This window comes from Lethenteron reissneri, chromosome 39, assembly GCF_015708825.2.
Source record: "Lethenteron reissneri isolate LAM-NWPU_2019-01 chromosome 39, ASM1570882v1, whole genome shotgun sequence".
Classification (NCBI taxonomy): Eukaryota; Metazoa; Chordata; class Hyperoartia; order Petromyzontiformes; family Petromyzontidae; genus Lethenteron; species Lethenteron reissneri.
In genome coordinates this window covers 10908274-10923429 of record NC_083817.1, presented here as the reverse complement: position 1 = coordinate 10923429, position 15156 = coordinate 10908274, and the positions used below count along the sequence as shown (strand labels likewise).

The 15156-nt window shown below is 43.0% G+C and overlaps 1 protein-coding gene across 1 annotated transcript; it reads right to left on the bottom strand.

The window, feature by feature from the left end:
- Positions 1-578: 578 nt before the first annotated feature.
- On the bottom strand, positions 579-12639 carry LOC133351890 (cyclin-dependent kinase inhibitor 2A-like). The gene is made up of 2 exons (XM_061567467.1): positions 12406-12639; positions 579-866 (listed from the first exon to the last, which is right to left on the bottom strand). Exons 1-2 carry the CDS (start codon positions 12526-12528, stop codon positions 579-581), a joined length of 411 nt encoding a protein of 136 aa, XP_061423451.1. The 5' UTR covers positions 12529-12639.
- Positions 12640-15156: the final 2517 nt, after the last annotated feature.

The window sequence follows — 15156 nt, the reverse complement described above, 5'->3', positions numbered from 1 at the left end:
TTACCATGTTTAAAAAGTCTGTTTAGGCCTTTTGCAGCCGTATTTTTGAACTGCACGTCACCCTGTAGCCAAGCACTTTTAAATTTTAATTCTGTAAACTTGGTCAGTTTAGATTTTTTTTGGGGAAGCGTTTCACAATGGTCGGGGCGCATCGCCCGTTGTTAAATGTAATATTTGATGTTCCAGAAATTGCCACTAGATGGCAGCAGACACAATACTGTGCGTGTGTGCCTTGCAAAACAAAATCTACATTCGGTCACCTAAAACATAGACGGGACTGCATGTGAATACTGTGCGATGCCTGGGTGTGAATGTTACTATTTCATGCCCCCTATTTGATTTTTAGTTTTCCGTGCCCATCATGTTAAACACAGTTACACTACGGAGCTGCTTGACCCGCTACGTATGCATGTTGAACTTCTTTCGCACCTTACATGCTAATCTGAGATGCGGAGGAAAGACAACAAACTAAACACAAAAAGCAGTTGTAAAAAAATGTGTTTCTCAATCTAGACTATTTAAAAGTGCAAAGCTCCCAGTTGCTTCTAATATCCGAAAAGGGAGAACGTATGAAAGCGCTACTCCCTCACCCCGTTGTCCCCAGCGCCGAAATCGACGACGGAGTTAATGAAATCTACGACGTCGAGATGACCATTGGCTGCTGCCAGGTCTGTGGGCGTGCGGCCCAGGTTGTCGCGCTGCCAGAGGCTCGCGCCGGCTGCGCGCAGCTCGGCCAGCACGGCCACAAAGCCCTCGCGAGCCGCGTCGTGCGCCGGGGTGAGCCCCAGCACCGCATCGCGAACGTTGGGGTCAGCCCCAGCGGCCAGCAGCGCACGTGCCACCGCAGTACTGCCCATCATCATCACCTGGTGGGGAACGAAGACACGGAACAATGAATGTGCTTAAATTTCGATTTAAAGCTTTCGTGACTGCAGGGATTCATCTTCTTGGTTCTTTCGGTGAAGTCACGTAGAAGGGAAATAATAAAATAATAAAGAACAGGGCTGTCTTTCTAAAAGCCCTGTTCTTCACCTGAGGACGGCTGCTTGCGTTGTGGCCGAAACGTCGTGAGAATTGTATTTTAGTGTTTTATTTTTATTATTTTATTATTTCCCTTCTTCGTGACTTTACCGAAAGAACCAAGAAAATTAATGTGCTTGCTTAAACAATATGCTTTCTAGATGGTATTGGCCTGGAAAGCCAAAGAGGCCGATGTGACTAAAACATTTTTATTTTGTATGTGGCGTCATACAATTTAGTTCTTCTTCCATGTTATTACCCGTAATTTGCAAGATATAACGCCCAGCAATGCACAATGAATCGCTTAGCAAGATTGGCTACGTACAGTGCAAAATAAGTGAAACGTACATACTTATATTGGTTTAACACGTAGGCTTTCGAGACCAATATCATCCATAATACAGGTGTTTTGGGTTAGATCGCGTAAATACATAAATGTATAATTAAACCCGCCACCACATGACACAGCCAATTAGTAAGGGTTGTCACGTAAACAGAACATGCCAATCAATTAGTTACTCGTACAGCACACCGGTGTGTTGGAGAGCTAAGCCACAACATTTACAATCTGAGTACGACTTTTCGCCAGTAATTACAACTAGCTTCATCAGGCGACAGCCAGACTTGTGGAGAAATCCTCCTGTTTCGTTCCTTGGATAGAGGGGTAGATGTGATGACATCACTTGTGAGCCCTTCTTGAGCGAATTAGGGGTGGATTAATGAATGCATATACATGACAATGGGTGTCCATTGCCGGTTGGGCTATTTGTATGGTAATCAGTGTGCATTATTCATGCGCATTGTGCAAGTGAATTGTTCTTGTATCTCCTGTCGATTATGTGCACTAAAATAGACGTACCTGTTATTGTTCAACGCTAATCCCTATTGAAGTATGGTGACCTGAATAGGCATGCATTTAAACAATGTATTATTTTTTTATTTGCTTCCAAGCAGCACTAAGTCTGTTACGATAGATTATCTAATTAGTCTTGACCAGTTGTAACTAGTTTTGTACAGAATATCAACATTATCAAAATCAATTTAGTATTCTTTTTGGCACGCGTGTTCTGCCACTGCCGACAGCTGTATTTGAGAATATTTAATATTTTTGTTCTTTTAGTCTCGTGCTGATCATTAGTCCTGTTTTTCCAACATAGCTCCTGCAATGTAACCGATAAACTAGCCAGATGTTTGGAAAACAAAACATCCGAGTCAGATTTGGCATGGTACATAAAATACAGAAATTAATATCTGGTACAAAAGATGTATAAACCGAAGCTATCAACAGGTGTTTACCAGATTAATTGTACTTGTGGAAAATGCTATGGGAGAACAGGATGAATGATCAGCACACGACTAAAAGAACACCAAATAAATGTAATACTCCCAAATACAGCATGCGCATGCATAATGCACGCCGATTACCATATAAATAACCCAACCGGCAATGGACACTCGTCGTCATTATATGCATCAATAATCTTCGCTCAAGAATGGCTGACAAGTGATATCATCACATCTACCCCTCTACTTACGGAACGACACAGGAGGATTTCTCTACAAATCTGGCTGTCGCCTGATGAAGCTAGTTGTAATTACTGGCGAAACGTCGTACTCAGATTGTACATGTTGTGGCTTTGCTCGACAACACACCGCTGTTGTACTAGTAACGAATTGGCATGTTCTGTTTACGTCGGGTGGTGGCAGGTTTCACGACGCATTTATATATTCACGTGATCTAACCCAAAAAACCTGGCTATGGATATTAGGTCCCATGATAATGAAATGGATATATTGCCCGGAGAGTGAGCGGCGACGTCACAATCCGTGTGACGTCACCCGCATGCGGCCGCGTTACGCAGAGTACCTGCTGACGTCACGCATCTCCCCCCCCACCCCCCACAGCGTAGGCCGTGTATCACGCACAAATGTGCGGCAACTGTTATATTAGAAACAAAACGTCGTGATTTATAATCTTTATTTCTATTATTTATTTTTTACCTACGTGACTTTACCGAAAAACCCTAAGAGTATGTTATATTAGACTAACGTTTTGCTGGCTGGCTGGACACGTCCAAAGAAGGCACGGGCTGCTAGTAATATAGAATTGAGTAAATTTACTGTAATAAAGGTGTTTGGGTTAGATCGCGATCTGACCCAAATTTACTATATAGACCTTATGGTGGAACCCCGGGATCCCCAAAAAAAAAAAAAAAGCGTAATTAATTATTTTTTTATTGGCGACTCCGTCCCAGCAAGCACATACACGTCGCGACCCACCTGGCACGAATCATTCTGTTGTCATGTCGTCCAAGCGTAGAGAGGACGAATGCGCAGAAGAGCTGAACAAGCGAGTGCACTCCATGCTCGGGTATGGACAGGATCATCTTATCCAAAGCTGCTCAAACTGCCTACACGACCCAAGTCCTTTATTTGCCATAACGGTATGCATAATACAGTGAAACTGCTCTCATTATTTATGACCTACCAATGTCTGCAGCCAGGATCAATCGATGACAATCCTATTACCTGCAGATATTTAACAGATGAGATGCGTTGTATCGTTAATTCCTCCTGTTTGATACTTGTCTGCATGCATCTGTGCGGATAGGATTTGTTTGTGGTTAAGCCATAGTCCCCACATATCGCTCGTATCAATGCGGATAAGAGGGGCGGCGACCCACTACTCTGTAGAGTAACGTTGGTATAAACGCTTGTTACAATATGAACAGCGCATTGAAAACGCGTACTATTTTATGTACTGTTTACAAAGTGTGTTCACAAATCCACTGAGAAACACGATGATTGACAGAGGGGTGTAAGTTATTTTTTCGATAGTGTATTTAAATAGAGGTACTGCAGGTAAGTAGTTTTCAGTTTTAAAGGCATACTTTAACGAGACAACACTTGCAACCATCCTTCAAACCCATTGGTGACAGAGCAAAGTTTTTGTTTACATTATGTTTATGCGAGAGCCGGAGGCTTATGAGACCCCAGGGTCCCGCCATAAGGCTTATATTGCTTTCCTTAGTCTAAAAGGGAAATATCTCTGTGGCAGATAATCTGAATAAAAAATTGGTTGAATTGGTCTATTACAACCGTGCTTTGTTTTCATAATATGTTCTCATAAATGCAGACCCTTTTAAAAACATTACACGACCGGGGTTGTAGATACGTTTTTATCTCGTACAGGAGCCAGATAGATTGTTGCATTACAAGACTGGGAAGTGACGTGGGCTTGTGGAGTGCTTCATCCACCAGTGGATAGGCTATAGCTGCATGTTGATGGGTGTTTTTTTTAAAGCATATTTGGTTAAATGTATAAGGTTAGGCAAACTGTTTTTAAATGCATTTGCAATAAGATCAGAAATGCACTTAGCATTCAGTGTTAAGAAATCATCTTGTTAGTTTATGAATTTCGCCCAATAATTGAAATGTATTCCCATTGAATAAAAACGAGGTTAATGAGAAGATTCATGGTGGTGATTAAGATTAACCATTACTGTGAAAGAGCAGTACTCTACATAAAAAAGGCAATCATGCACGGAACCCGAAGTTAGTAACCACATTGATATTTGAAATATGGATGTATTAAATTATGTACTATTTTACATGAAGTAACATTTTACAATATTAAATAACAAAAAATGTTAATGAATGTGTAGTGGCGGTGCGCGCCGACAAGGTGGGGGCGTGGGTGTGCGCACGCCAGGCGTGGCTACATCGAGTGTGGGGCGTGTTGACGCACACTGACAGTGATGGATCACGGGGCGGCGCTGGGTGCGTGGTTGTGCACGCAGACACGATATGGGAAAGAGGATCGTAGAGAGAGCGCTGGGTGATTGGTCAACTTGGGTGGGTGCTCTCAGCGACGTCCGCATGGAGGACTATAAAGGGGGACGCGCGAGAGCACTCGGGGAGTTATTACCAGCTGAAGATCGAAGACGGAGTTGAAGAGATAGGGCCCTGAGACCCCTAGCCCCGCTGTCCTTGTAAGGGCCGGGACCCTGTGCGGCTCAGAGGCGAGGCTGTGGGACCCGGGGCCTGGTGTCCGTGTGGAACCAGCTTGTGGGACCCAGAGTCGAGACTAATAACCCAGCCGGGTGTGTTCCAAGAAGCTACGGGGCGTGAGAGCCCGTGTGGGTATAGCTCAGGGGAACCTCGTGGGTTATGTGGCAGTTGCCACCCGTGTAACAGTTGGTGTTAATAAAAAGGTGTGCTACCCGTCAAAGTCGTCTCCCGCCAAGTGACTACTTTACAAATGGATAGCACTTTAATATTACTTGAACCGCATCCGAAAGGACAGTAAACCATTCATAGTGATGATTAAATCAGTTCATGCGCACGTGATGGGTGAATTATTACATCACAGGATCGTAAGAGTTGGTGGCGGCATTGGATGACCTTCATTCAGCAGTGGAGTGAACATGGCTCACGATAACTTGACTGAATTAATATTATGCATACGCTATCCGGCACAGTGAACCAGGGTGGAACGTTGGTGTTGTAGTCCGAATACTCCCATTATAGCAGAAGAGTGCAGGCCTGAAAACCACGAGTTTCAAACAACAGAGATATGTAAAACGCTTCTGTGATTTTTTTTTATCAATGAGTAGTTCCTGAAAAAGTGCATATCGCATGTTCTCCCGTTAAGATCACGGCTGGAGAAAGACGGGACAGACCAGCTACAGGTGCATTGTGGTCATCTTGTCTTCGACCACCCCTGCGATGGCGAGATGTTATCTCCCTCGCCTGGTATGAAGGAGGGTCATGGGTTCAACCCCGACCCTGACGCCTGTAGATTTGGAGTTTGCATGTCTCTCTCCGTGGTCGCATGGATTTTCTCCGGGTCTTCCCGGTTTTTTCCTCCACGGTTAGAAACATGCGTTTAGATGATTTGGCTGCTGTAAATTTCCACATGATAAGCCACTTCGTTGAGCTGTATTTTGGGGCCAGGTCGCTTCTGAAAAAGAGCTACATAGCTCAGTGATAGTTAAAAAGTAAAAAAAGAATTTAATAACAAGGCTGCCCATGTACACACTTTTCCACATCTGCGTAGATGACTCAACACTGTACTGTACGGAAACTTTACACCGTTCCTCCCGATGGCTATTTTAAACTATTGTACAAACTCGCGACATTCAAAGATAACTTCAAGTCCCGTTGATATCAAACAGAGAGTTATCTTCACCCTCAAGTGATTTGACAACTCAGAATGTAACCTCTTTTGTAAGGTATCCACTCCATGGTGGCAATGATCACAGCACGCGTGTTCACAAGGCGTAGTCTATTTCTTTCGAGTTACATTTGAAAAAAACAGCAGCAGGCTGCAATTGTATTTTAATATTGTAAGCCATTCCATGGAATCCGAGGTGGTATGTGAGTGGAGTGGTATACGTGTTGTTTGGCAGTCACGAGTGATGTGTGCTTAATGGTTTGCACCTCACCGTATTCAGTTTGAAAGTACTTGATTAAATAAACACCCACATCTTCCAAGACGTAGTAGAGGATTACAACATTACTTGCAACTTCTGCTTCATATCCCTGGTATGCCACCAGAAGGGCTGCAAAGTTGAGGTTTTAATGTTGGAAAAAGGAAAAGTAACTGGATAGGAATAGAGAATGAGTTGGAAATAAGAGAAAAAAAGGAAGGACAACGAATGGAAAAAATGGGAGCAAAGAGTTACGAAAGATTAGGATAGGGAGGAAGGCTGCATGAGAACCTCGATGTTGCACATATCAGCGTCTGTTTTCACAGGGGGCGGATAGAGGGGAGTGATTCAGAGTGGGAGGGGCCACACAAGCGTCACGTGATTTAGATACAGACATATAATCAGTACCCACTTCCATGTCTCCAAATGAGAAATAGTCCATCGGCCTATGATCTTTCCAGACCAATATTATCCAGCAGCATTTGGTTAAGCAAATTCTGGACCAGTTTCAACCTTCTTGGGTCTCATAATTAGATATAGGAACTGGTATGTAATAATGCTGTGAGTTTCAATAAATGTAACCACGTTTTTAGCAAGGTTGTCATGTGATTATTAATGTGTTTCTTAAGCCCAATGAAGTCATGTCCAAAATCACAATTGTTAGGATTAATAATTAAACAAAATAATAAAAAATGTTTCGTGCCTGATGCCATCAGGGGAATTTGTTGAATTAGTGTTACTTTCTCATGTACTATTGACATTAAGTCTCATTGTTATGTACGTGTATGTATGTGTTCTGGTGCATGTACGTGTGGCTCGTTGGTCGAGGGGTATGATGCACGATTTGGGTGCGAGAGGTCCCGGGTTCGAATTCCAGATGAGCCCAAGAGTTCCGTTTTTGATTGGATGGGCAGTGCAGTCGTAAGTACAGTACACTAAGAACCCTGCGACCCGAGTTTGAGTGTCCGAGTATGCGTTCCCCAAAAGTATATTGACTTTAATTGAAACTAATACAGCATTTTTGTAACATTACTACCCATATAGTATAACTAATTAACTATGCATTACAAGTATCACCACGTGAATGTGTACATCATATTACCATATCTCACATAAAATAATTTACTTTTTCATCACAAATATAGTCTATTTACATTGATATTACCATCTCTAACATAATGTATTGTTAGCTAACATAACTTATGTAAATTAACCTCTAGGTATCACGTCCTGCTCCCGAAATTTTAACAATTGTGGCAACTGCCTGATGATCCTGACTGTAACTCTTGAAAACTAATTTGTTGTCCATTCCCCGCACCTCAGATTAGCACGGCTGGCCACATAGGGTGCAAAAGAAGATCAATTTACATACATACGAAACGTCGGATTACCCAATTGTTGAATGTTGTGTGACTACTTTATACATTGGCTGTGTCAGGTAGAGAAAGGTTGATCACACAAATTGCACTTTAGCAATCTGACCAAAAACATAAACTACGAATCTTATTGGTCATGAAAGCCGATGTGTTGAAAAAATAATGATGATACGAGTATTGTGGATATTACATCATACGATACATCGTAGCATCGCTACGTTGTGGCCACCCAGATTCCTATTGCGAGAGCCAATCTCACCACAAAAATTAATGATTAATGTTATATTTACAGATACAACGGTGGGCTTGGGCAGGACGCGTCGCTACCAGTCGATGCCCGATGGCCAAGAATAACAGAGTGGCAGCCAAGGATTGCAAGCAACGAGTTACGTCCACCCAAGGTGGAGCGACGAAATCAGTTTACGTGCAAGTACTGGGTGGATGATCACATGGCAGGATGTATGTAGAACTTCTTTCGCACCGTACGTAGCCAACCGTGCTAGTCGGAGGTGCGTCGGAAGGACGACAAATTAAACACAAAATAACTCCTCTAAAGATGGATCATGAGATGTGTATGTTGAACTTCTTTCGCACCGTACGTAGCCAACCGTGCTAATCGGTGGTGTGGTGGAAGCTCGTGGAGGCCTTAGTCCAGCAGTGGATGGAGCATCGCTGTTGATGATTATAGTGTTAACAATGACTTGTATTAAATTGTACTGTATAGTTAATGAGTCAAGCACAGTACAGTACATATCGCTTTAGTATATTTGATGTGTATTTTATTCAGATCGATCATGATTGTGAGTTATTGTTATAATATTGAATGCGTTAAATGCGGTAATACTGTTTAATGCTGCTAATAACATTGGGTCATCGAGATCGCATAAAGAATGGATAAATATAGAAACCAGTTTGGAGAGACGAACGGACAATAAGCGCATACATCATGAGCAGTCTGGCTCAGATATAACATGATGATGTTTTATTTTACCAGGTAAGGCCCACTGAGCTACGTAGCTCTTTTTCTGAAGCGATCTGGCCACATAGAATAGCTCAACGAAGTGGCTCATTGTGTGGACATTTGTAGCAGCCAAACGCTCTAAATTCATGTTTCTAAATGTGGAGAGAAAAACAGAAGGACCTCGAAGAAAAATCCACGGGAGCTCATAGAAGAGAGCGAGACATCAAAACTCCAAATAAACAGGAGTGAGGGTCGGGATCAAAGCCACGACCTCCTGTATACCAGGCGAGGTAGTTAGCATCTGGCCACCGTGGCTACATCCACCGTTGTATGCCGACACCCGGGGTCTACGAGCACACGATCTTTAATACAATTAAATGTGCAGCGACCGAACTGGACATAAGCTCTAGAGTTGGGAAGTCCTACATACTGTATACGCATATATCATTAACCCCCCCCCCCCGACTTTGCCCAAGAATACACAAGTGTGGTCACCACATCTACGCCTCTATATAAGGAACGAAACAGGTGGACTTCTCCACAAATCTGGCTGTCGCCTGATGAAGCTAGTTGTAATTACTGGCGAAACGTCGTACTCGGATTGTAAATGTTGTGGCTTGGCTCTCCAACACACAACCGGTGTGCTGTACTAGTGACGAATTGGCCACGTTCTGTTTACGTGACAATCCTTACTAGTTGGCTGTGTCGGGTGGTGGCGGGTTTTAACGACACATTTATATATTTACGCGATCTAACTCCAAAAAACCCTCTATTATGGACCATGTGTACGAGGTATACAAAAATCCCCCGTTAACATACTGTTGCGGCAAGTGCTGTTTAGCGAGCACCGATGAAGACTGGCACGGCACACGAGGGGGTGGGTGTGCTAATTGTAACTGTTATTGTAACATTTTACGTTAATCAAAACACTTATTTAAACTTAAACTTTAAATAAATTAATACGTTACTACAAAATCTTACAAAGTACAGTTTTACTCTTCGAAATATCACGGACATTCCGATTACGTGAACACATTTTATATAAGGTACATGCACAGCAAACTTGGTCAAACCACTGCTGAATGAGTGTCTCTGTGCGTTGTGCGGGTTATTGGGGTGTTATTTGAACACAATTCACTCCCACGAGTGAAAATGTCTCTTACACAGTACCCTTTTAAAACGTACTACACATATTCCCTATACGTGACAAGTCGACAAAATACAAAGAAAAATTTTTTTGTCATTTACGATTATAAATACAGGAAAAGGATACCAGGCAAAGCTCGCTGAACGCTGGAGTTACGTTCCTGGAAATTCTGTGTTGGGCAAAACCGCGTTCGACAAATAATATACCTTATGGTAAAAATAGACTTTCATTCCTGGGTCCGAAATTATTACTCCCTCCCTCTTTGTTTAACTAATTCTACACGATTACCCAACTTGTCATTGTAACAATGAATGCTGAGTCGCTCTCCATTTCTTGTGTGGGTGTAACTCTTATTTTTCAATTTCACCCCAACAAAAAAAACACTGTCTCCATTCCTCTTCCTGCACCGCTCACGCCCATCGCTCTCCCCTGACACTGAATTTCCAGCCCGACACTCGCCCCTAACACTGTCACTTGAACGTTAATCCTTCTTCCATATAGGCGTCCGTATGAATGACGTCTTCAAAGAGTGGACGTCTAGATTCATGCGGTAATGTGTGTGAACATGGGCGTTGTGCGTGTCAGGTCCGTGTGACATCACGAAAAAAAGACACACACGGTAAATAAACCCTCCAACGGATGCAGCACTCCCACCTCTCGCAAGCCTATCCTAACTATGTTAGCAACAAACTTAGCAACATCAAACCGCGTAGAGATGAAACATGACTTGTGTTACAGAAAACAGACCTCATGAAGCTGTACAGCCGAAACACGCATTCGATAAAACCGCGTTTGGCCAGGTTTGCTGTACGAGACATTTGGATTGTAATTATTTGTAACTGGTAACGTCGTTAATTAAAATTTAATTAACCCTGCCTTGAATAGCAGCAACGTTACCTGGCATTTCCAACTTCACAACGCAGCACGCATCAGTCAGCGGCAAGTCGAGCATGATACGAACTTGCGCCCATCGCGTGAAGCGTATGGGAAAGTCATTGGTGACCGGGCTGACAGCATTGAATCAAACTGGCTGAGCATCAGCATCATTGCAACTGAGCGTCTTGTAACCCATTGTAGTCTACGCACCTGCAACTGAGGAGGCATAGCAAAATTACACGAACTCTCATGAAGACTTCTCGTCGTAGCTATTGCTGCCATACGCAAGAGACTTTAAAGGAGACATCACACGGGAAACATTCACAGTTTTGTTTGGATAGAGGGGGGAGTGGTGGTATTTCTGGTTGGCTTACCGTACATTGTGAACCCCGGCGATGTTACCGAGTTCGATTACCAACCACGGCTAACAACATCACCTGGTGAGTGGTTATTTGAACCGGTTCCTGGCCTCGTTCCCTCCTTCACCAAGCCCTCCCTCACCAGCGTGAATTATGGTAAAATTTCCCCATCGCCGCTCCATCACTGCCCCCCTACCACCCCCCGATATTTTAGACGGCCGTTATACGACAAACACAATCTGTGAGATGTTTTCATGAACGTGAAATTGTAATGACGTAATTATGTTGCAATTCTTGACATGCATTTCATGTTAAATACACATCTGATTCGCATGGAAGGCTATGCACGGTGCGAAAGAAGTGCAACATACATTAAGTTCACGAGTATTTCGTGAGGCTTTATCAGAGTGCGCACAGGAGCCACAACGAGCAGAGGGCCTCAGTCCAGTTCCCATCTGATGTCAATTAGAACGATTTCACATTTGCGCGAAACCCAACACGTATTGTGCAATGGTTGTAACTGTGAGCGATATTGGCCATGGCGTGACACGGGTACATTGTAAATGTATTTTATTAATTTGCAGCAACTCTTGTGAACAACCATTCCCTATTGTTCCAATGTGGTCGGGTATTGTGCCTATGGGGCGTTGAGGGTACATGTACCGCTGAAATGGTTTAAAAATTGTATTGCAGGAAATGTAAAGATTTTTTTAATGTAAGATACGGCTCTTTGTCAATTCACTGCTGGGTGAGGGACTGGCCCACATTGTATTGGTCAACCACAAAGCAAACTCATCCAAATCCTCGGATCTCTCCACTGGGCCTCAATCCAATCCGAGAGCAACTGCAAGTTTTCACTTAGCATCTAAATGAATCATCCTTGTCATGCATTCTCACCGTGACATAATTACATGTAGCGTGAGCTCGTGTGGATTGGAACGTAACACCATTACCTGCAAATGAGATATTTCCAAGGACAAACGCACGTTAGAAAGCCACACAATCCATGCATGTGAATGGATTTAAAATGCATGCCAATGTAATGGATTTATTTTCCCATTCATTATTGATGGTAATAACGGTGAAGTGTCTGTTCTTTTAAACAGGCGAGGGGCTCAACGAGTCGAGGATGATTCTCATTTTAAAACAGTGGCTTTGTGGTGTAACCCTCCGAAATATTTTAGCTGTGTGCGTGCACCTCTGTTGATGGGGACTCGTCGTGCGTGACACACACCTGGATGGGCGTTCTGCCGCAGCTGTTGGTGCCATTAGGATTCACTCCCCGCGCCAGAAGTAGCTCCACTTCTACCGTTCTACCCAGCGCCGCAGCCTTGCTGAGTTCTTCAATGGGCTCCATCAGAAGAAGCAGCAGCGGCGGCGGCAACAACGATGCTGACGAAGATGATGATGATACCTGTGATTTTGGGGTTATACAGTCTTCGGCCTGTGACCAGTGCTTAATTTTAGCTGCAGATGTCCGGGTCTACGTTCCTGAAATATATAGAACAGCAACCCCAACCCAGGGATTTGAGGATTAGGGCGAAAAACTGAACCATGATTAATGAATTTCAAACATATGACAAAGTCACCCGGAATGTGCTGTGATCCCGATGTTATCAGACCTCGGACGCTGAAGAGTAATTATATAGTGCCGTAGGTCTATTTCCTTCTGCTCGAGGCTTGTATGTGTGTGCGCGGGTGGCGTGCGTTACGCACACACACTCAGTCGGAGACGAGGTGGTCGTGTTCACGCCACCAGCTCCAGGCCCCCTCTCCCACGACCACGCTACCGTACAGCCCGGCCTAGACACGACCCTGCCCGCGTTGCACCGACGGCGTCGACCCAGACAGCCAACTAGTGTCCGGGTGAAGCAGTAGCAGCGACGAAGACGAGACGAGTCCACTCCCAGAACCGGCAGCCTGTTGCTCATATTCCCCTCGGCGCGTCTCGGCTCTGCCCTGGCCACGCCTCTCTTCTCGAACCCACCAGAGGGTTTCGAGGATTCTCCACGAGGTCTATCGAGACCCTGGCCCCAGTTCCTCCCCCTGCCAGCACACACACCTACAGCTGCCGTACAACAGTCAGCACTATGTTGCTACACTTGGGGTGGGTGACAGCCACCTTGGTAGGCGCTCAAGGCACTTTCCCCAACAGCCTGTTAGAGGCTACATCTGGTTTCGCGTTATAGAATATAAGTATATATATACACTAAATACAATTACGCATCCTTCGTAAGTCTGTCTCTCCACATAATGTGCGTTCTATACTTCCTGTCAATCACAAGACCTGCCTGGAGTGTATCATTTCAGCAAAATTGGTTCCATACAAGCAAACTCTGCACCGTTTTTGACACACACAGTGCCTCATCAGCAGTGAGCTTTCCTTGAATCACTGTTGGTGAAGTGCCGGATGTTTATTGGCAAGGTCCGTCCCTCTCTTTAAGAAAAGTTTCGAAACAAAACGATATAATTTACAACAACACAATGTGGTGTGACAGACGTAAAAATATGTCTACTCACTTAAATAGATGCATTGATTGATAATTAGATTTAACGTATTTTCTTTTAGTTTTTGAAAAGCACACGCACAATAACATATTCAAAGAAGTGATGTGAGCGTAAATAAATATAAGAGAACAGAGAAGGCGAGTATAAGGGTGGGTAATTATTTTGTTGTGTATTATATATTACTAGCTGTATTACTATACTCACCACGCCCGGCCGCCTTTGTCTCCCCAGTGGCGATGTTCACACACCACACCAATTACTCGTTTGAGGCTGAGTCGACCTAGGGGAGGCCCAGGACCGGTTCAAATAATCGAACTCGGGTCGCCGGGTTCGTAGCGCAGCAACTACCCTCCCATATGTCATCACAAAATAATGTATTCGTCCTGTGTTTAAGTAGTAGTGGTAATCGTAGTGTTGTATTGTAGAATGTATATAAATTACTGCTGATTGGTGGTTAAACATCACGTAGTGTGAGATGCAAGAGGTTGAGGCCAGGTAAAAGTATTACAAAACAAAATAACGATTATATAGTATACAGACCGTAAGCCGAAATAAAATAAATCGATTAAAACGTGACAGGGCACGAGATCGTTGTGCCAAGTAGATTCACGGTTGTAATTAATTATAGCGAATAAAAACTACACGATTCTACATGTTTAGCAATGTTTAGACAATTGACCTGATAACGAAATGCAAAAGGCAGATACAATAATATAAATGTATCGCTGTTTATACAACAAGTATGTCGTTTTAAAACAGCGAGAACAAAACTTACTCGCGACATCAAGTGGCATATATGAAGACATTGTCAACGCACTAAAGTATATAAAATATATAAAATATAATGTCTGTTATGGTGATGAAGACCACACATACATTAAAAACTAGTCAGCATTGTACTGTTATCCACTTTAAATTCGTGAATTGTTATACTCGATGTTGTAATTAGCAGTCTAATTAAGTACATATTGTCTATAATATGCACGTCTAAATGCGTCACAGGCTTGTGATCTCAGTCTGCATTGTTATAAATATATAGGTATTAATAAATAGTAACATTACATATCTACAGTAAAAGATTATAAGATTGAACGCTCTTAAATTATGATTTCAAAGTATCACCAATCAATGCGCTATAGTTTACAATATTACTCCCATATCAAAGTCTGCGTTTTTAGCATCATACAAGCTACTGGTTTAATAACTTATTCGTTTTAAAATAACAAAAAATAACTATGTTCTTAGCATGACAATACTGCATACAGTATATACTACATACTGTCTGTGTGTTCTTAACATGATGCTACATACAGTATATAATACATAGTGTCTATGTGATCTTAGCATGATGCTGCATACAGTATATAATACACACTGTGTGTTCTTAGCATGACAATACTGCATACAGTATATAATACACACTGTATGTGTGATCTTAGCATGATGCTGCATACAGTATATAATACACACTGTGTGA